A 21,750-nucleotide genomic window follows, 5' to 3' on the forward strand; every position below is an offset into this window, starting at 1 on the left:
TTTGGCAAGTCCTCTTCTCTAGAGCAAAGAAACTATTCATTTAAGCCTAGCAAGATATGTATTGCACTTACCAGAACAGTACCGCTTCATTTTCTGCAGGGTTGGGTCTAGGCAGCTATTCAAGGACTGCCTTGCAATTCTAGGGCCGTACTAAAGCCCTTTCCACATCCATAATTCAATTATTCATCCCCTGTGCACACTCTCGAAATTTACATTGCCATTATTGCTATTTTCCAATGAGCTGTAGGCCTTCTGAGACTTTACAATGCTTGGTATCTCATAAAATTGCATTGTACCCAATATTGCTACAATACATATGTGCCTTTTGATTTTGTGGTTAGTAAAGTGATGCATAAAAATGGGTACAGAAAAGAAAATCCCATGCTGAGCACTGTTTATAAACTTTCACTGATACAGCAGACTAAATCTCTACATTATTCACATGCAACATCTACTCTAGATGCTGAACTCTCAGTAAAACATTCCTGTGATATAGTATGCCTCCTCTTTAACTGGGCATGCCTGGAGCTAAGCACAGAGCACATGTGTGGGAAAGAGATGAGTGAGACTCAGCCCTGCGAATGAAAAAAGGCTGACTGAGATAAGAACAGCAGCGATAAGACAGGAAAGCAGATTTAGCTTTGTCAGGGGACATAACTCTCCTGCAATTCTAACTATCCCAGCTGATTTCAAACTCAGGTGACCATTTTGAGCACATGACAAGTGGCTGTCATTTGAAGAGAGAAGAAACACAAACTACACAGCATACACCAGCCTAAAACTATCACAAACAAGAGTAAACATAGTTAACTTCTACCAGTCTGCTCTGCAATGCTGCTGGTAGTCTAAGCACTCACAGACAGAAAGGTAGCAACTACAGTTGGGAAGGAGATGATAGGACTTGGATGTTTGTGTAAGACCTTTATTATGCTCCTGGAAAGCAAATCCTGTTCTGCTTTTCTGCTGTATACACAGGTGCTTGGAACAAAGCCTGGAAGTCCAGGCTTTTGTCCTCAACTCCCTTTCAGGCCACCTTCAAGGCTTTTGTTTTATACTGCACTGCCTGGCACCCCCACTGTGACCTAGCTCAATCCTCATTATAGCACTCTCTATAAATCTGACCTAATTTTTATGCCTGAGTATCAACTTCTTGGACCTCTGCCTCTGTCTACAAAGCATGCACTGGGACAGGGTCTCATTCAGCTGCAGCTATAAACCTAACAATCAGACACTGCATACAGGCAGCAATAAATAAATAAATAAATAAATAAATAAATAAAAGTGGTAATAAGTTGATCGGTATGTTGATTTCAAGCATATGCAAGCATAAAGAAGCCAAAAACAGTTCCATCAGTCATCAAGGAGGCTTGAGAGCAGTCTCTAACACAATGTCACCGTGGACTAGTTCTCCAGGGCACAGGACAAAACAGCACAAACCACAAGAGGACTGCCAAAACACATACCACATCTGTATCATAGCCCTAATCACCCCAAATCTATTCTAATATGCTGATCCACTGCAAAATTATTCCCAATTCCAACAAAATGAAGATCTCTAGACCAATTCACTAGCCACATCAACAGATGTTGCACCATGTGCCTTTTATCTGTGTGAACTTCCAATAAAGACATTTACTATCAATTATCTGTAAAGTCATACTTTGGAAACTTTAATCACAAAGGTAACAATGGGCAGTTTGCATTTTGAAAGATTATACAGTTAAAATGAAGTCAGTAACATCGAAGACCTATTAGTAGGCCTCTTGGATGCCATAATCTTAAAACTTCAGGAAATAATTAAAAATGGCTGTATGTTTTAATCAAAGCAACCAACATGACTGGAAAAGCCAACACATTTTAAACACATACATCCCCTTCTCTTGATCTAACAATGTTTTCCATACACCTTATTTCACTTTGGGCAGACTTAAGACAGTAACAGCCTGCAAAAACACAGCCTTGCACTCCAATGGGCAAATTACATTTGGGCCAGATTCTCTCCCCGCCCCCCCAAACTATAGGTTGCATTAGGTCAGGCCTTACACTGCCTTTTACTTCAAGGTTAAACCACTTCCCAAGTCACTGCACACTGCAGTACTTTAAAGTCTTTGCAATATGCGAGGCACAACTATAGCTTCCTTTCCAACACCACACACTTAACACTTCCTATGGTTAGCCAACATACAGCTAGTTTTGCAGCCTCCCACTCATGCGGCCTTGGGCTGAGCTCACTCTGTCACGGGCCCACCCCCCCCCCCACAGCGGCTCCCGAGATACTGCAGCAAGGCACGGAGCAGAAAGCGGAGCGAGCAGGCTCCTTCCTGTGAGAGTCATCACAACTAATGAACCACCACCCTCACGCAGGCACGGCACAAACCTTCACAACACACAGCACAAACCACCATAACGCCCTCCATCTCCCCCTCCAAAGCACCTCCAAGACCTCACCCCGGCCCACTCGCCCGCCCACGCTCCCTGCTAACGCCCACGGGGCACGGGAGAAGGTAGGCCCCCGCGCTGCCTACTGCGCATGCCCACTAACGGCCCACGGCGGCGCAACGAGACGCCCGGCAGCTCCCACGGCGCCACTGCGCATGTGCACAACCGGCTTCGGCCCGCGGCGGAGTGGGGGGGAGGGTACTATCTCCTGCTGCTGCCCTGCCGGCACCCTCAGCCCAGGCACAGAGGGGCCGCGGGGGAGATGGCGAGTCTGATCCCCGCGGCAGCCTCTTCTCCTGCCGGCGCCCCATCCCGTAGCAAGAAGCGCCCAGCGAGCCCTGGTACCGGCAGCGGCCCCACCAAGAAAAAGAAAATGACGGGGCTGGGCGGCCCTCAGGTAATGGGTGCGGGGCGGCTGGCGCGCATGCGCAGGGGGCGCTCTCCCCTCCCGCGCCGGCGCCGTGTGCCGCGCGCCCGCGGAGGGCGGTTGGGGATTTGAACGGACCCGTCGGTGCCGCCGGCCCTTACCGCGCCCAGTGTCGCGTGGTGTCCCACCTTGGTCCCCAGCCAGGCTAGACGCTGTGGTTGCGGAAGCGGCATGGGCAGACTGGCCGCCCGTGTAACTGCCCCCGAATCTCGGCCAGCGGGCTTAGAGGCATTGTGATCGTCCTCCCTCGTGCACAGCGGAGGCTGCGTATATGGTTAAAATTACAACGTATTTCTTAGGCGTGCTCCAGGCTTAAGTAAAGCTCACTCTACTAGATTCGATAAAAGCAGTCTTTAAAATCACTAACAGCCGTTCCTACATGTGTTGACTCTTCCTCATCAGACCATATTTGAGTTGTCCTTTTTTTTTCTGCACCTCCTTTTAGTAGCTTGATCTGTAACTTATGTTAAATTATGGCATGGTTGAATCCAATATGGACATGTATGTACACAGACTTCCAATTTGTACATGATGATGGTTGTAACTAGACGTAGTGGGTCTGTCACAGAGGAGAGACTAGCACAGCTCAACAGCTGCTAAAGCTATTCTGTGCTGCTCAAATACTACTTTGCATTACAGCCCTCTTCACTTGAGTTAGGTGGACATAAGAGTTAAATTAGAAGTTAAGATGAAACCTCAGAGACTGATTTGGGGGAACAGGGCAGGGAGGAGGGGAATTAACGTGTATTTATTCTTATCTCCTACCTCCAGTAGCACTAGCTTGTGCAGCCGTCATTTCTGCATTGTGCGACATAACCGCATAGTTCCACAGACCTTATCCTAAACTATGATGACGTGCCCCTTGATCACGATGTAGCAGCTCATATTCCAAAACTAAGCCCTCAGCAGAGGGGCCATATAGCAGAAGTTCCTGAAGTGCTTGTATAACATCTGTATAGACTTCAGAGGTGGTATGTTTTGGACTGTTTTTAAAAGAACTTTGGTTCAAACAAAATCAACAAAATCGAATGCTGGATTCTCCCCCTCCCCCCCCGAAATGTTTATTTTCTACAATTTTCATGAACTGTAATGGTAGCATAGCTACAAAGTAGGCACTACTGCAAATTAGGTTGCTTATTTTCACGTAAGCCGTCAAATCCAGAGGAACGTTTCTGCATTTTTCCACAGACCTTTCCATTGCGCTCATGCCAGGGTGCAGGAACAGGCTCTTCCTGATTCTGAATCATGCTCTTGTACTCTTGTGTTCACCCTGTGGCATTTACATAGTTTCTTTTCCTTTTCTGGTGGGCTTATTCCTAGGAGAGGGAGTATGAACTGTGGTGATTAATGTAGCTAACAAACTGCACAGCAACTGTGGAAAAATTACTGCCTGGCATGATCACATGACAACTATTTTTGAGGCCTGTTAATTTCCAACATGAAATGGTCTGCCATATATGTATATAAATGTGTGAGACATACATACACACACTCTCTCTACTTCTATAATTTCTTATCATTTTTGGTAGTGTGCGGTAAACAGTTTTTGCCTTTCTTCACACAAGTGATTTTAGTGGAGAAAAAAGTAATTTCTCAACATTGATTAGCGTATACATCCACTGTCTTCAGCAGTGCAGATAACTTTTTTTTAAAAAAAAAAAAAAAAAAAAGGCTCAAAAATGTGCAGCCGGAGTGGGAGAAGAAACAGCTCATTGATCTTCCAGCTACCACAGTCAGTGGTGCTGACTAGCTCTGGAGCAAGGCAATTTAAACAAAAACAAAATAGGGGCTTTGCATTTTTTTGAGTTAGAAAGAGTGATCACTGGAGATACTCTTCTGCAGTACCTTTTTCAATCTGTAATCTCCAGAAGTCCTTATTTAAGCCTTAGCTAATTGCTGAGTAATATACATCTTCTGGATAAGGTAGGCTTATCATACAATGAAATACTGAAATAGTTCTAGTCTACCAACCTATTCAGAATACAGCCAGTCAACAAGCAATTGCTGCTCTATTTTATGATTTATGTAGTCTTTCAGTGGCTCAGCTAATCAGGAACTAGTTCATCCATAAACTTTTTAATACTTTTTCTGAATATAGTAGGTACTGACCATCCAATCATTGTGGGATTTTTTTTAAACTCCACATTAGTAGAACTCTCCATCTGGCAGTCTGATAGGAACATCTACCTTTTGTGTGTGGCACTTTCAGCACACGTTTCAAGGTAACATTTGTTGTTATTCTTACTGTTCGCTTTTCTAATTAACCATCTTGATCTTATTTTTTTACAGCTGTTAATAAGCCAAATATGTCATGCCATAGCTTAGCGTGGAATAGTTTCTGTTTTAAAGAAACTGACATTGCGAAACAGATGGAGAAATAGTTAGTGATTTCCTTAGTTAATTAGCAAGCTAAAGGGAGGAAAGAGGAACTCTTCCAAGAGGTTTACAGTTATTTGCAGGGTCAACTGAGGGTCTAGGAACTAGTCTTCCAGCATACTGTACCTAGCATACTTTTGGCTATTACGTTAACTGATAACTTCTGCTGAGAAGCTTGTGCCTGGCCTACTCCAAAGTATACTTCACATTGTGCCAACTTTGAACTTTCCCACATCTGGGATTCCATCATGATATTAAACAAAAAGTCCTTTTTGTAAGATCCACAAGTTACAGTATCTTGTTTTTCTTTTGCATGGTTTATTTCACAAATAGCTATTACAGTCCTTGTACTGAAAAGAAGGCTAGTCTGGTAAAACTATAGGTTTCAAAGAATCTCTAAAAATAGGGACTTTTTGTATAACAAATTCACTTTGGTACAGCAATGTAATCAACTAGTTTGAGCCACTGTGGGTATCCTACAAGGTACTTTCAGTATGACACAAGATACAAATTTTTTTAAAATTCAATTTAGATTATATTTCATCAACACATGGACTAGCATGTGAACAGCAACTCTAAGATACATTTCAAAAGCTTTAACAAAAAATGTTTGTCTCATTTTGTATGAGTTGGTGACCCAAAGGTATTGAGTCATGTTTGTTTTGGAAGAATGTGCATATTTTGCTTGTCATTCATGTCTACATAAGGAGACACACATTTTTTGGATATAATACTTGTACTTACCAAATGTAAAAGTGCATTTTGCATTTACAGGAAAGCATGATTGCAGATTGATTACATCACTTTTATTAGCCTTGCACAATTATTCCTCCCATATTGTTGTGCCACTGAAAAATATTTAAGTCTTGCTACAGCAAGGGATTTTTAATGTTTAGGATTATTACATATAATATGTGTCTATATACTATATGTCTATATTATATATATGTAACATAAAATATATATGTATGTATATCATATTATGCATGTAAATATATGTGTATATGAATATGTATATAGGTATATATGTGTGTGTATATAATGTATATATATGGTGACAGTGGTGACTTTAATGTGACAAGAACTATGCTGTTTTGTGGTTGATACAGCGCTATTCAGTTAGCTGTCCTTGCCAATAGCTGTTTCCCAGTAGCTGGTGTGCTGCTTCAGCTCCATACTGGCAAAAGTAAAGGAAGCTCAAGTACAGTCTTGTCTCCAGCTCTCGTCTTTTTAATTACTATCACATAACCTAGGATAGAATAAGTTGTAGACACAGATTTTAAAACACCACTAGTTCCTCTACCTTAGTGTTCACGTCTTTATTTTTACAAATTGTTACAGCAGCAAGAAGCCAGCAGCAGGAAGCTTTTTAAAAAGTGTATTCTACATCAAGATGTAATTGATAGAACAAAATGCTTGCCCACTAGAGCTAGCAACCTCTAAAGACAAAATCTGCAGTATAGATAAGAGAATGATTCAAAAAAAGAAAAAGTCTGATTTTGTCAGTACAATTGAAGAGAGAAACAGGGCTGAATATTACAGTAAGTGCATCTCTGCTTATGTTATTTGTGAAGCAACTTTACACATGAGAGATGAAGTATGAACAAATGCCTCATTTTGAGAATGATATGCTGTTTTGTCTTACATTTCAATTGATGGAAAACCTAGTAAACTACAGAAATACAGGGTAAATGCTTAGATTCCTTTCTCTCTCTCTTCTTGCTGCAGCAACAGGTTTAGAAAATAAATTTAGAAAATAAAGACTGAGCTTCCTCCTCTGCTAAGTTTCAATGGTATTTTAAAGTTATTTACTTAAACTATTAAATACATAGATTTTTATCTCTAACGGTGAATGTTGCAACAGTGCTACTGGTAACCTAGATCTACTAGATGGCTGTATGCTCAATAACATTACTTTTAAAAATATATATGTATTAAAAATGGCTACTGTTATGTATTCAGAAGCTTTCCACGGAAGATGGAGAGAGCTTACCCTAGCACATAAATGGCATGGAATTAGACTCTAAACCATCACTAAATTTAATTATTTGTTCTGTTTTGCTGTTTCCACAAACCTTTCACTCTTAAGTAGGAAACCATCAAATCAATTTTAAAGTAACTTTGTTTTAAAGAGTCCATTTGATCTGACTCTAATTTCCTGAAAAATGAGATTAGGGAGAAAGAGTTTAACTACAGAATCAGTGAGTTCCACTGCATCTACTTAACTGAACTACTGCTTTTACCATGTTTTGGGACAAGCACTTCCTGTAGCATGCCATACTATAATAGCTTTCTACTCTGAAGTTAATTTTGACTGCTCCTGAGTTCAGACCTTGTTTACAGTAGTACAACACTAAACTTACTTTAATTAATATAACAGTATTCTGTATAAGACTTGCCATGACACAAAAGCATATTTTTTTCTTTGTAGTTGGAAATTAAAAAAGCAAATTTTGTTTCTCACCAGTTCACCTTCCCTGAGAGAGACAGCAGGATCCTAATACAGCATAGTACTAAGGAAGTGTAAGTAGATACATATTTGCCCATTTATTAGAAAGCTGTTATGTCATTGTGCTCTAGACTACACTTACTTATACTTTTCTTTCTAAATGTCTCAGCCTTAAGATTATGATAATAACTGAAAATATATGAATTTAACAGTGAAGCAGTGCCAATCTGAAGCTACTGCTCACCTCAAGCAGTACCTTTAAAAGATGTAACATGCTCCTAGGAGATGTTACCTCAAACCTAATTAAATCTATTTAAATGACTCTTTCACTCATAAAGCATAGATATAACAGGGCACAGCAGATTGCTAGTTACTGTTATGAATTGCTGAAGTGAGCTCAAATTCAGCCACATCCACACTTGTTCACATTACTACCAAAAATGTCTTAGCTCTAAAAAAGTCTTTAATTCAGTCAGCTTAAAGCAACTTACCTTGCCTTAAATACAGTTTAAAAGATAGTAGTTAAACTGGGATAGTTAAATAGATGGTTAGCACGTTCTGATATCACACTGCATATCACAAGGCCACACATAAATCCCCCAAATTTGTGATTCTCCATGTAAAGCACTCAGAGGGTCGCTACTTAAATCTCCTAATTCTCCTAAATGCACATGAACACAAAAATACCTTCTGAAACACAGCAGACAGTGAACAGCTGAAGTGTTAGGCATGTCCTCCTCCAGGAGGTTTTTTTGGACCTTTCCAAAAATCTGTTTATTTCCAAGTAGTCCACTAATGAGAACCAGGATTGTTCTGAGATAACAACTTTTGTGAGTTGCATATTTGAAGTCAAATCTGTAAAAGACCAGAATCCTTCTACCCCCTGGCGAGGAAAAAAGAATAATTAGAAAACAATTATCAGATTTTACAGGAAAATCTGGCTAAAATTATAATATGAGTCCTTTAAGTTAAAACGTTTTTTAAAAGAGGGAAATCTTTTCATATAGTGGTCTAGATTAAAACGGAGACTGTAAAAAATGAGGACTAAGAACCGACTTCACTTGACGTTTATCACATGCTGAAAGCTTTAGATGATCTGTAATCACAAAAGTATGTGAATTTCCAAATCAGTTGATGCCAGTCTCTGAGAACTACCAACTCCCCAACCAAATGTGATTAGATTTGAGATTTAGAGTAAACACAGATGTGCTATGTTGCAGAAAGAAAGGCAAAAGCATGTGTGTACTGACTTTTACTATGGGTATGCTGGTGTCATGTTTTTTAGCCTTCTCTTATTCCAAAAGAGCATTTTGATTTTTCCTTTTGCCAATGGAGGGTCTTATTATGATTGTACTTAATTTCAGTATTTATAATAAACACACAAGAAACTTGAGAGAATAAAAATGGTTGGTTGCTTCTATCATAGAGAGATAAAATAGGATGAACCAGGTTTTGAAAAAGAAACAATAATATAAAGTACTTTATAAAATCTTCTTTAGTAAGATGCTTTGTCTGAGAGGTAGTGCTCCTAAGATGCAATGTCAGAACCCAGTTAGCTCATTGAAAGGTTCAGGTTAATGAAAGAAAACTTGGAATAATTTAACCGTCCAGCTATTGCAGAATTTTTATAACTGTTAGGCTATTTTTCACATTTTTGTGATGTATAATGCTCAAGTTAGATAATATTTCAGTCCTTGCTTTAGCAAGGCATTGGTAATTATATAAATATGTTAATTTTGGATTAGAAAGACTAATGGAAACGTCAGCTTGGTAGCCTGACAGGGTTTTGAACGCATTTGTTTAGCATTGCAAGGAAACAGAATAGAGACATCATTGGCTATTCATTTAGGCTCCAACCGGCAGCAAGCCAGGAAAGTTGTGACAGGGAGCACTGTGAAATACACCCAGCCCTCATAGCAGAATTCACATCCATCAACAGCATACTTTGTCTCACTGTAAAGCTTATCTACAGCATCAAGAAATGCAATTAACCAGTCTAGTAGTTTATCATGATCAAAGGTCTTCTCTTCCCCCTCCTCCACAACTCTCAGCTCCACACTTCTGCTGCCTACATTATTGCCCCAGCTTTGCTATTCACCAGACCTGCCCAGCTGCTGACAGAATTTATCAGTCAGAAAACTGACTTACTAAACCTGATTGCTTTCCCAGAAAACCAGAGTCTCCTGCTGCTAGTCTTCCTGGTGCTACAGCTAGCACAAAGCTAGCACAAGGAAGGACCAGGACCATGCAGCAGGCAGAAAACCACTTTTCTATTGCAAGTGAGCTACTTCATCAGCTTGGATACTCTTAAACCGGAGGTTTCATTATTTTGTCTTTACTCATTATTCTGTCTTTTGTCATTAACAAGCTAAATGAAAACTTCAGCAGTTCACAATGTAATTCATTAGCAGATCCAATATCCCTGCCTAGGGAGGATGGGGATGGTAACAGCTTCAGCTGTCTTATTTTAATCCACTACTGCTTGTTTGCCAGTCTCTGAATACCTTAGAACTGAATCTAGAAAACACAGCAAGCTCTATGAGATGCCACCAAAATAAGCTAGTAGGAAATGCTAAGGCCTGGTCATAATTCTGCTTCTCCCTGCAGATTTAGGTAAGTGTCTCCACTTGGATTTCAGAACCATAAATATCTGCCTTTCTGAAAACAGGTATTAAATCCTTTCTTTCAAAAGCAGAACAGAAGTCACACTTACAACACTTGTTCCCCAGCTGAAGCTAGTTCAGCTCCTGCCTCTGCCTGAGGGAATTCAAAGCCACTTTTTCTACAAGCACACCCAGCTGCTAGTCTGGAAGCCAGTCTAGCAAGGTAGGAGAGGAACATGGAAACGTTTTCTTCTCTACAGTTGAGGAGCAAAGTTGATCTGTTTGTTCCAAAGAAAATGACTCTGTAGTCCAGTATTGAAACACTTGTCAGAATGAGGGAGTGGTGTTTCTTCCCTTGCACCAACGCCTGTTTATATGCTTTGTCTAATGATATTTTAATGCAAAATACATAGTTACACGAAGAGGGATTCAAAATCCTTTCCTTCTGAAACCAATAGCCAAAAAGCTATTTAGTCATGTCATCTAATAACATGTATTATGTTGTAATAAAAACGGATCACTATTAAGTCAAGAAACAAATTTGAAATGAATAGAAGGAAATTATTTTCTGAGTAATATATGATCAAACTGTAGCAGAGAGTTCCACAGAGTCTGTCAGTCTGGGAGGAGGCAATTGTGTAGTTATGTGGTTTGTAATCATTCTGCTTCAGGGCGTAAGTGCTTGCTGCACTCAGGAAGAAATTTTGTCCTTGCTCATTATAAGCTTATCCTGTGAATGAGAAGCGTTTTGGGAAATTAAAAAAAATAAATAAATCTTTTGTAAAACACTACAAGCCCTTAGTAGAATTTACCATATGAAGAGAGGCTTCCATTATCAGATCTGCCTTTTTGCTATTTATTAAATGGAGAAAAAAATGATTTATATATTACACTTCCTTAATTTTCATTAAACAGACAAAATATTGGGCTTCGTGTGCTTTTCTTATATCATTTAAAAACATGCTTTAACAGATACTTCGTTCTGTAAAAGTCCACAGACCTAGAAGTGGATCTTTCTACACAAGGGCAATTTTAAGCAAGGTATGCTTTTTCACTTTTCAGCCTCTAACATGATGGTATGCTTGTAGCATTACTAGCTTTGTGTTCATAAGGATGATATGTGTTTTTTCACATGACAGCCACCTTTGCTGCTTCCTCACATTCACACTTTTCTGAGTTAGAGAAAGACAGAGGAGTGAGAGAGATATGATAATTTCTGCATAAATTAGACAAGGTTTGCAAGTAAGGAATAGCATCATTTACAGAACTAACTAGTACAGCTGGAAAAATCAACTAGCTGTCAAGCATGCAAATCTGAAATCTGAAAACAAAGCGGCAACTTTCAAAGCTAACTACAGATTGAGAACAACTGTTTAGCATTTAGTTAGATATGTATCAAGTAGACCTCTTTGAAAGAAAGGGTAATGGCATCCCTGGAGTAGAGAGGCTATTAGTCAGGGATAGGAGAGAGTATTATCAAAGTAGGTATCATCCAGGAGCAAGGAGAGAGGTAAAAGCCTATGTAAAACAGAGTGAAAGAATGGCTTTCGTGCCATAAAACCAGTCTTTCTATTGTCAGTGGTGGTTTGGTATGCAGTCCATCCAGAAGCTTATCTTAATTGTCCTGGTACATGGGTACATTTAAGAAAAGATCACTGCTCTGCCTAGAAACTCTATTGCTTTATGTCCTTAAACTATCAGGAATACAGCAAAGTAATGCTGAACATGCAGAAATTAGGACAGTAAATAATATGAGTTATTTGACTGATTATGGCTAAAGGAGCTTTTTGTTAATAAAAACAATATTTTCTATAGTATAAGATACTGATTTCTAAATAGGAAAAGAGAAGGTTGCCAAGAGAATTGTGGAATATTCATCCCTGGAGATTTTCAATAACCGTCTGGACAAAGCTCTCAGCAGCTAGGTCTAAATTCATTGTTGACTCTGCTTCAAGCAGGAGGCTGGATTAGAGACCTCTTGAGGTCCCTTCTAACCTTAATGATTCTGTGATTCAGTGTTAGTGTAATGATTCAGTAGACATCTGATTTTTGTGCCTAGGACAGATGCATTCTCTCCCTAAATGGGCAGTACTACACTCATTTAGTAGCCAGTTCAGGGCACCTAAATTAGGTACTTTTCCCTGGAGTGTATTAATGAAGTCTAAAACTTGATGACAACATTTAGACAGTATTAATTCTCCCTTTACTGTAACAATATTTACATGTTTTACTAGAACTGTTTTTCTTTATGGAGAACAGCACAATATTCTCACAGCAAAAATAATTCTTAAAATGAACAAACTGGAATAGGAGAAAATCATTATGTCATGACAAACCTCGCAGTGCGTTCAGGCTTCTTCAGCCTAGTCTAAAGTTGTCAGCTGGGAAAGTTCTTATTCCATTTTAGTTGCTCTGCTTAAGTTGATTCTCTTCATTTGCCTAGCCTAGAAGTAGTAATGCTCATTTCAGTCTCAAATTAGCAATCTCAAATTTTATCCTTGGGTCAGGAAAAGAATAAAGAAACATGTTCCTGTTAAACCTCATTTGTTTCAGCCAGAATTGCCTTTTGTCTGCCCTTTTTAATCCTCCTCCTTTCCATCTGTCCAGAAGGTATTTTTTGGTTTGCTAAATAATTTATTGTGGAAATGTTCTTAAAATATCCCATTAGACCCCTCACAAAATATTAAATCCATTAAATACTGTGTTTCTTTCTCATCTACAGTAACAGATGTGATACCAAAATGTCACTAATTCTAATGCAGTGGAAAAGTCAAGTCTTTTAATAGTTCTAAGTCCAGCAAAAAAAGCCAGGTACAAGTTTATATATAAAACATTGAATTGTCTGGCTATTTTCAGAATGCGCAGCAGTTCCTCAGCTTCAGTATATAATATCAAGGTGAAGTATACTCCTATAAAGCTTATACCGTTATATATAACAACTATGCATTGTTATAATAAGCAACTATATATTTGTACAACATTTTTCCCTGTGGAAATATTTTAGAAATTTGTTGCGAAATTAGCATTACTATGCAACTCTCTCCTCCCTTTTCATCCTACGCAATCTAATAAAGTCTACAGTAAAGACTTATATTACCTTATCTTCATCTAAATTAGAATCTACCTTCTGTTTATTTTGATACAATCAACTGTTTTTTGTTTTTGTTTTTTTTTTCATTATCCAGTTAAAGGTAGATAGCTGTAGGATAATATACCTTCAGGTTTGCTGAGTACAGGAGACCTGGTGTGCTATTAAATACAAGAATGGTTGGCATTGAGTTTGCTAGTTGAAGGAAAGTAGATACAGTATTCAGGGCATGTACAGCAAGATTTTTGGTCCCATAATATAGGACAAATAATAAGAAGGGTGACATTTCTAGTCTGAAGATTTTTAAAAACAAAGATGTAGTTTCTTTTTCATCCTCTTCTAGCAATCTATGAAACATCTGATGCAATTATTACTCTGATGTGGTATACCTTCGTTAAGCACTTTTTGAAGTTTTGGTTATTAGTAGAAAAATACTTTTATTCTAAATTGCTTGAATAGTGAAATATTCCATATGTCATTGTGTCAAACATTTGCCTTTTTGACATGTTGGTTTGGTATGATAGTCTTAAGTACCTGTATACAAATGAAAAAATCTTCTGAGAATCTTTAGATTATAGTGCTAAGCTTTTGCATTAACTTTGGTTACAATCTCTAATGCATTATGACAGCAGTAGGTATAGCTAGCAGAAACAAAATAGAAATAGAATGTGAATTTTTTATCTACTTAAAGTGATAATTGAGACAGACAATAGGAAGGCCCAAAGTGTGCAAAAGTAAAACTTTCTTATCCTTACCAGTTTACCAGTTAGTCCACAGCTAACCACACTTCCTAACCTTTAGGAAGCAGTTTAGCCAGGATCCTTAACCGAACTGAATTTTTCTGATTAGAGAAAGCTACAGGCAGTTTTTATAAAATTTCAGTTCTGATTTTCTTCTTGAACATTCTTTTTTGCTACTATGCTTCTATACATTTTCAGTCTTAAAAGTCATCAATTTATAAGATTTTTTCTCATAAGGAATCCAGATATTCTTTAATGAGTTCAGTTTTACCGTTAATATGAACTAACATGTGCTCTTTCATTCCATATATACTTAATTTTTTTACTCCATAGCTGCTTCAGTATGCCATTCATCTCCTGAATTTGAGTTACAGTCCTCTAAATACAGAAAACTCTGAAATGTTATAAACAAAGAATAGTCCCAATCCATCAAATGAAATCTAAAAGTGAGAGATCATTTGAAATTATTTAAGCCAAGGGGAGTTTTGTGGCAATGCAAATTAAACCAGGCCTTTCTGGAACAGTGTGAAGCTATTCACAGTTACGTCCCAATTACATTTTATTTGAGGCTTTTCCCCATAGAAAATAGTATTTTTTCCTCCTTAAAACATCTGTAACTTATAAAACTTGGTCTGTCATAGCACTTGAAAGTTTTTAAATGGAAAAATATGTTTGGCATCTTAAATCTCTTGAGAAGAAATCAAAGCTTTCATTAAAGATTGTTAGTCTGTTTCTGTATTTGAAAGTTTAATAAGTTTGAAGAGAACAAAGTAGAGCAGAGTTTTACTGGATTGTTTTCTTTTTTAAGTGAGCTGTACCTGTGGAAAAGGGATTTCTTGCATCATGAAATTGCTAGGTCTTCTTCCTCCAAGTTTTCAAGAAATGTTTGAGAGGTAGGAATGTAATTAAAATCTTACCCTCCCTTTGGCTGCATTTTTAATTTTGAATTCAAGCGCTCACGCAGTGTAATAGAGCTTTGCTTTAGGGTGCTTTATACCTCTATCAAAGTGACTAAAGTAATTAGTATTTTATACATTTTGGTAAGTACTTTGTCACCGAAAGCACCAGTGCAGGTGAATGATAATAGTTTGAAACTGAGGCAGTGACGGGACCCTAAATGAGAATGTCACCCTTTAATCAAGAGCACTTGGAGTCTATGGTATTGAAATGCCCTGCAGAGAACATAGCAAAGCCATCCATCACCTTGTGACAGTCCAATCTTTTAGTGCATGAGCAAAATTTTGTTCAGCCTTTCTAAGGCAGTTAGATTATAAGATGTTTTAAGTCATCTCAAAACATCAGTATAAAAGTTTGAAAGATAAGGTATAGATTGCTTTCTGGAGAGTGTATATGCCTTGATTACTTTTAGTTATTTAGATTGTAGTTTAACTATTTTCCATGGTCGGCTTCAAATTCCCTTCCCACCCCCCCCCCTTTTTTTATATAACCAACAGACTGGATTATTTCTAAGTTTTAGTCATATGTTTGGAGTTAATTTGCATTGCTGGTTAATTCTGAATGCTCAGTGGATCTATATAGTTAGTTAGAAGGGAACTGGTATCTTAGGGCAAGCTTTTTGTTACTCAAAATTTCAAAATTTTTGCAAAAAAGATACTTGAATATCAGTTACAAAATTAAAACTTTTCTATACAAGTAAGTTAGTTTTCACCTGCTCCCCACATAAGAGTCTTTCTCTGGGTTACTGGTACTTGTTGAAATAGCTAACAAAGTCGTACCTATTCACAGCCAAACAATGAGTACAAAACCGTTGCAGCCTCCTTGTAACTCTCGCTCAGCAAAGTACTTTGACACCTGAGCTGCCAGATTTACTCACCATTCCTCCTCTGGGGAGTGGTTAGGATTGGCTGGATGAATTTAGTTGAACATACTTAGAATTATAAGCTATTACAATAATAATTTTTAAAAATCTCATTTCAAGTTTTATGTTGCTATGTTTGCTTTTAACTGCTCTTCCTCAGCTTGCTTTCTTTATAATTAATAGAGCAGCAGCATTTGAGAAAACTGTCATAATTTAAACAAAAAACATTTTTGTTGTCAGGCTTTTAGGTTTTACCTTTTTTGTCAATGGAAGCAGAAACCTGCCCCTTGAACGTTGTCTTTTCTGTTAGAGGTTGAGTCGGCAACGATGAAACCCCTTTGACTTAAATGGATTAACTCCCAATTTGCCCTGTATCCATGGCAGAATATCTTGCTCACTCTACTAGCTGGTCACTTCCAAGACTGTTGTTGTACACTGTACTTAATACCTGTTTTTGACTAGCTACTACTCAATTTCTTTGTGTTTAGTAAATAGAGGTTTTCAGTATTTTTTTCAGTATTTTTTTCAAAATTTGCTGCAAGACTTCTTTTTTTTTTCCTTCCTTCCTGACCTTTAAACAGTTTCAAGCTGCAATCTTTTTTATCCTTTCTCAACATAAGCAAGTGAAAACTTTTCATCATTTTGATGAGAGAACATTCCTAAAACACTGCTGAAAGAGATGACTGGGGAAATTTATCAGGCTTCAGTTTAGTGTATGCAAAGAAGGAGGGGAAACCTTTTCCCATCAAATTCAAGAACCAATAAATGCAGTCAGATGGGGAAAACACGTTTATACCTGTTACTGAGTAACTCCTTCCAGCAAGTTTTTCCATCACAGAAGTAGATAGAATTAATCTCAATGGTCAAGAGAGAATGTGATGTCTTCAGTCTTACTGAGTCTTCAGTGAATTTGCTTTTGGAAATACATTATTTTCATAATGCCGGTGATGGGAAATTTTTAGCTATCATTTTAAGTTGAGAGTAAACGCATTAATTCTGACACCTTTCTCTGTGAATTGTTCCTAGCAGTGTAAAGAGCTGCACTTTTGTCTGACAGACTGTATGTGCTCAAGTTTTTAAATGGCTCATGTCATCATGCAAAGTTAAATGAATTAAATATTCAGAATGTGCCAGTGCCAGGCTTGTTATATAGTGGAGTGAATATATTAATCAAAACAGCTTAATATATGTTCTAGGATGAGCAGTATTAGCTGGGACTCTGTTAAATAGCTGACATTCAAAGTCTATTCCCTATTTGGAAAAGTCTGCTCCTATCATTGCTACTGTCATCTAGTGACATCTGTGGTATGTTTCCGTATGCAATTTTCATTCACTGTAATTGGCTGCTAGTAAAAATATGGGTTTAACCCATCCATTGCAGACATTATCATTTTGTTCCCTGGTTAGATGCCACAGCTTCATTGGGATGTTACAGGACTTGAAACAAAGCTCAAAGTTGAGTAAGTTGCTACAGGCTGAATATTTTTGTTTTAAAAATAACCTATCAGAGGGAAAAATCAGACAAATACCAATATTGAGGCCAAGATAAAACAAATGTGTCAATAAAATCAAGAATTTCATTGTGGTATTATTATGATTATAGAAATCAGCTGCCAAAAGTAAGTAAAATATTTAATTTACCTTCACATACGATGTTTGGAGACAAATGAGTGCCTCAACAAGCCAGATTTTGTTTGTAGCGCAAAATTTTCACCAAGTTCAAGGGCTTGATTCAGGAGCAGACTTCTCTTACCTCTCACTTACTTTTCAGTAGTGACCTTCAATACCCTAGTCATCACTTTAAGGCAGAAACGAAGTATTAGAAGTATTGAGCACTGATTAAAATGGATTTCAATGCAAAACAAAACCAAAAAACTACATAGATGATAATCTTCATCTACATCTGCCCTATTAAATATAGTGTTAAGACTGACCAACTTTTTTGCAGACAAAAAAAAAAAAAAAAAAAAAAAAGAAGAAAAGTCAGTTTTTACAGTACTGCTTTTGCTCCTTTAACTCAAAAGTCCCTTTCCAGCTCTTATGGAATTTTTAATGCACTTAAGTTACACTTCACCAGCACATTGTTTACTTTACCTTCTATTTTAAATTCTAAAATATGTAATTGTAGTATCTAGCAAAAATGGCCACTGATCATTATGAAGGTACAATCATATTGTACCTTCAGTGATGTGCAGGTCATTTTTTTTCCTAAACCATGACGGGCACTCTGTGCACTGATAGGATGCCAGAATTGCAAAAAAATACATATTTAAAATTTGGCTTTTATGTTTTAAGATTTTACCGAGTATAAAAAGTACTTTTTAATAATCTATTATAATGAAGCAAGATCATAAAATGTAATGCAAAAGTAGATAGGAAATGATTCCTCAGCACAAATCAGTTATTGGTATGCAGTTTTAATCCTTGGAAAAAGCAAGAATGACAATTCAGACAAGCAATTTCATAATAAACTAATTCCACCTGGTATTTAGTCCCATCACAGACACCCATCCCAAACCCCACAATGCTGATGTTACATAGAAATAGCCAAAACAAAGAATTTGGCTTCCGTGTTCTACAAGTTTTTGCTTGTCCTCTCTGTATATAAAACCAGACAGATGGAGAAATCTTTAGGAATTATGTGAAAACCAATACATCTGCGGTAGGGAATCTGGAACAAAATATACCGAAAAATTAATACATCTACCAAAACCTAAGACTGAAACTAATATGTGAATAGGCAGCCTCCCAGTGTGAGTTTTCTTCCAGTTCAGACAGCATATACTATGGAGTCCAAACTAGACTCATTCCTGGGGTTTTGGCTTTATTCAAAAGAAACCAATGTTAAGGTAGCAAGCTTAACTCGGGTCTCTTCCCCTTGGCTGCTCTTATGGCAAATCTCTTAGGACTCCAGAGTGTTTGCCATAGGCCTTTTCTTGCTCGAGAATTTTCGCTGCCTTTTAACTGAGTGAAGGGCCGAGCCCTCTTCTTTACTGTGCAACAGCAGTCCAGTCCTAGGCTGGAAAGGGGAGGGCAGCATCCTGTTCAGCTGGAATGCACTGAAATGCTTGATAGATGGTATTATGAAAAAAAACGTGAAAAGGAAGAAATACCCTCCCTCTACTCCTCCACTGTTTCTCAGGATCATTACCATCTATTCATAGTGGAAGGCTAAAGGGCAGATGCTGCTAACATGTCACATTGTGGTTGTAGTTAAAATTCAGCTAAAGTGCACAAATACAATTAATAGAAGGAATAAAATGGCACAAGTGATCCTATAAGAAGCTTTTGTCTGCTGTTCTACACCCTGTAAAACATGCAGTTCCAGTCGAGGTTGCTCCGCATCTGGCTAAGGTGCGTACTGCAAGGAAGAGGAAGGTAGAATAAGAAGTGATGGCAGCATGGACTTTTTCCACTCTTGGGAGTACGACTATGGCAAGCATGTTCATCTGTATTAGAACTGCATCTTCATTTGGCTGTATAGATGTACCCTATAGACAAATACAGGCTGTTTGGTGACTACTGCTGCACAAATTCCGTGTAGCGCTACATACATAAACCACAGTTTAAAAGCCACAGTTCAGTTATAAAGTGCACATTAAAAGCTTCTTCATTCACTCTCTTCTTAAAGTGTGTATGAAGCTCCCCATCAAGGATGTTTACATTACAAGATCAGTTAAAAAGAAGCTTTAAAGAAGCTATCAAGAGTCTTAGCCCATGGTTACACTTCTAAGCCTTACGGCAAAAGATTTGGGTTTATTTTAGGAGGCTGTGGGTTGAGGGAATTAGTTAAGTGGCTGCCTGGGTAGTGAAAATGTGAATTTAGCAGGAAAGGGAAGTTACCCCACACGACTTAGGGTTACAGCACACATTGAACAGTATATGTTCCCTGGTGGCATAAACTTCCTCACTGTGCTGATAAAACTATGATCGAGGACTACAAAGTGGAGCTCAATTCGTTCCTGCTTTTTCACACTAACATAAGACAGTGAAGTATGAACTAACTCACAACTAAAGACTGAGCAAACAACCATATTTGAGCAACATTGCTCAACTAATGTTAAAAGTTTATTACCTTTACTGTGAAATTATTGTCTGCTTAGGAATTATCTTTCAGGCTCTAAATAATGTTCGTATTTATCGCTGTATTGCTCACTTTCAAGAAAGATGGGTTTTACAGTACGAAGGTAGAGCCATACAGTTTAAAATTCATTTGGCATCGCTCCCCATCTCTTTAAAAACTTTTTTTTTTTTTTAAAAAAAGGGGGAAACATTAAATGATTTCTTATGTTTTAAATCTTGCATTTTAAAAAACATATTGGACAGATTTGTAGAATTGTTGAGAAACTTGCAGTTTGAGCTTGAAAACTCCTAAAGATTTCAACTCCGAATTCTGCACTGTAAAAGATCGTTTCAAACCTCTCTACTTACAGGGCTTCACTCCTCTGTGCAGTAGCACATTTTTGAGGAAGCAGCACGTCTATGGAACTCTCTAATGTTTTTCCAGAAAGAAAAGAACACTAGCTGAATCTCACTCTTTTATAATGGTGTTGCTATAAATCAACTGTTTTCATACAAGCAGTGCAGACTTTGAGTAAAACCAGCAGGCCTCCCCAGTATGTCTTTATATCAGTTTCCAGCATTTAGCTGGGATCATAGTTCTCAGTTTTATTTGCTTCCCAGTGTATCACAGGGCTCCCAAATCGTGATACCAATTGCACACTACTATGGTATGCAGGCAACTTTACAGTCTTGTACTCCAGCCTTTTTCTTGGAGAAAGCAACTTCCTCTCAAATTGTCTGAAACAGATACAGAAGCTACTACTGTCACTATGTCTCAGTGGGACTAGAGGTTTGCTGGGTGTTCATGTTGCCTAGAAGTGCAGCAGCTCCTGCTGCCTCCGCCACTGCAAGGGTGATACCAGCATATACAAAATTAAGAACTTCTGGCCTGTAATGTGCATTACTCCAACCCTCAGAAGCGCTAATACCTGTAATCCCTTAGGGGTTAGTCTGGAAAAGAAACTACACGTAGAATTTACGTTCATGGCTTGTCCTGCCGGGAGCTGTTCCTCGCTTTCCTTCCCAATGTGCCAGCAAGATTAGTACTGAATCTATACAGAAAAAAACAATAAAGACAGCAAGTGTAATACCTACATGTATCCAGCTGCTGAAATTAGTTATATGTATATGGAAATTACAGGTATAAGGAAGCATCTTTCCTTTTACGGTTTAACCACTTTTATTCACTCTGTCTCAATACAGCGGCTACTGTTTAAGTCATTGCTCAAATACTACTCAGAAGCTGTTTCATAAACAATAGAATATTTAGGAGACCTTTGAAGGGGCAAAAGTGAGTAATTAATCAAGGACTGAATTTAAAACCAATCAAATGGTACCAAATAAATGGAGTGCTTTGAAAAATAACTGCTGAATGCTGAGTCTTTCAGTTGTACAGAGTCACAGAATGGTTGAGGTTGGAAGAGACCTCTGGAGATCATCTAGTACAATCCCCCCGCTCAAGCACAGTCACCTACAGCACGTTAGACAGGATCACATGCAGGTGGGTTTTGAATAACCCCAGAGAAGGAGACTACAACCTCTCTAGGCAACCTGTTCCAGTGCTCCGTCACTCTCACTGGAAAGAAATTCCTCATATTCAAGCAGAACTTCCTGTGTTTCAGTTTGTACCCGTTTTCTCTTGTCCTGTCACTGGGCACCACTGGAAAGAGTCTGGCCCCATCCCCTTGACACTCCCCCCCTTAAGGTATTTGTAGACATTGATAAGATTCCCCCCCTCAGTCTTCTC

The 21,750-nt window shown here is 38.2% G+C and overlaps 1 protein-coding gene across 1 annotated transcript in view; it reads left to right on the forward strand.

Moving 5' to 3' along the window:
* The first annotated feature begins 2,617 nt into the window (after positions 1-2,617).
* The window catches only part of INO80C (INO80 complex subunit C), a 33,057-nt gene continuing 13,924 nt past the window's right edge, over positions 2,618-21,750 (forward strand). The window contains exon 1 of the mRNA XM_062569646.1: positions 2,618-2,836. Within this exon, the coding sequence (XP_062425630.1) occupies positions 2,702-2,836 (135 nt within the window). The 5' untranslated portion in view covers positions 2,618-2,701. The remainder of the gene's footprint in view (positions 2,837-21,750) is intronic.

Source organism: Rhea pennata, chromosome 2 (assembly GCF_028389875.1).
Source record: "Rhea pennata isolate bPtePen1 chromosome 2, bPtePen1.pri, whole genome shotgun sequence".
NCBI lineage: Eukaryota > Metazoa > Chordata > Aves > Rheiformes > Rheidae > Rhea > Rhea pennata.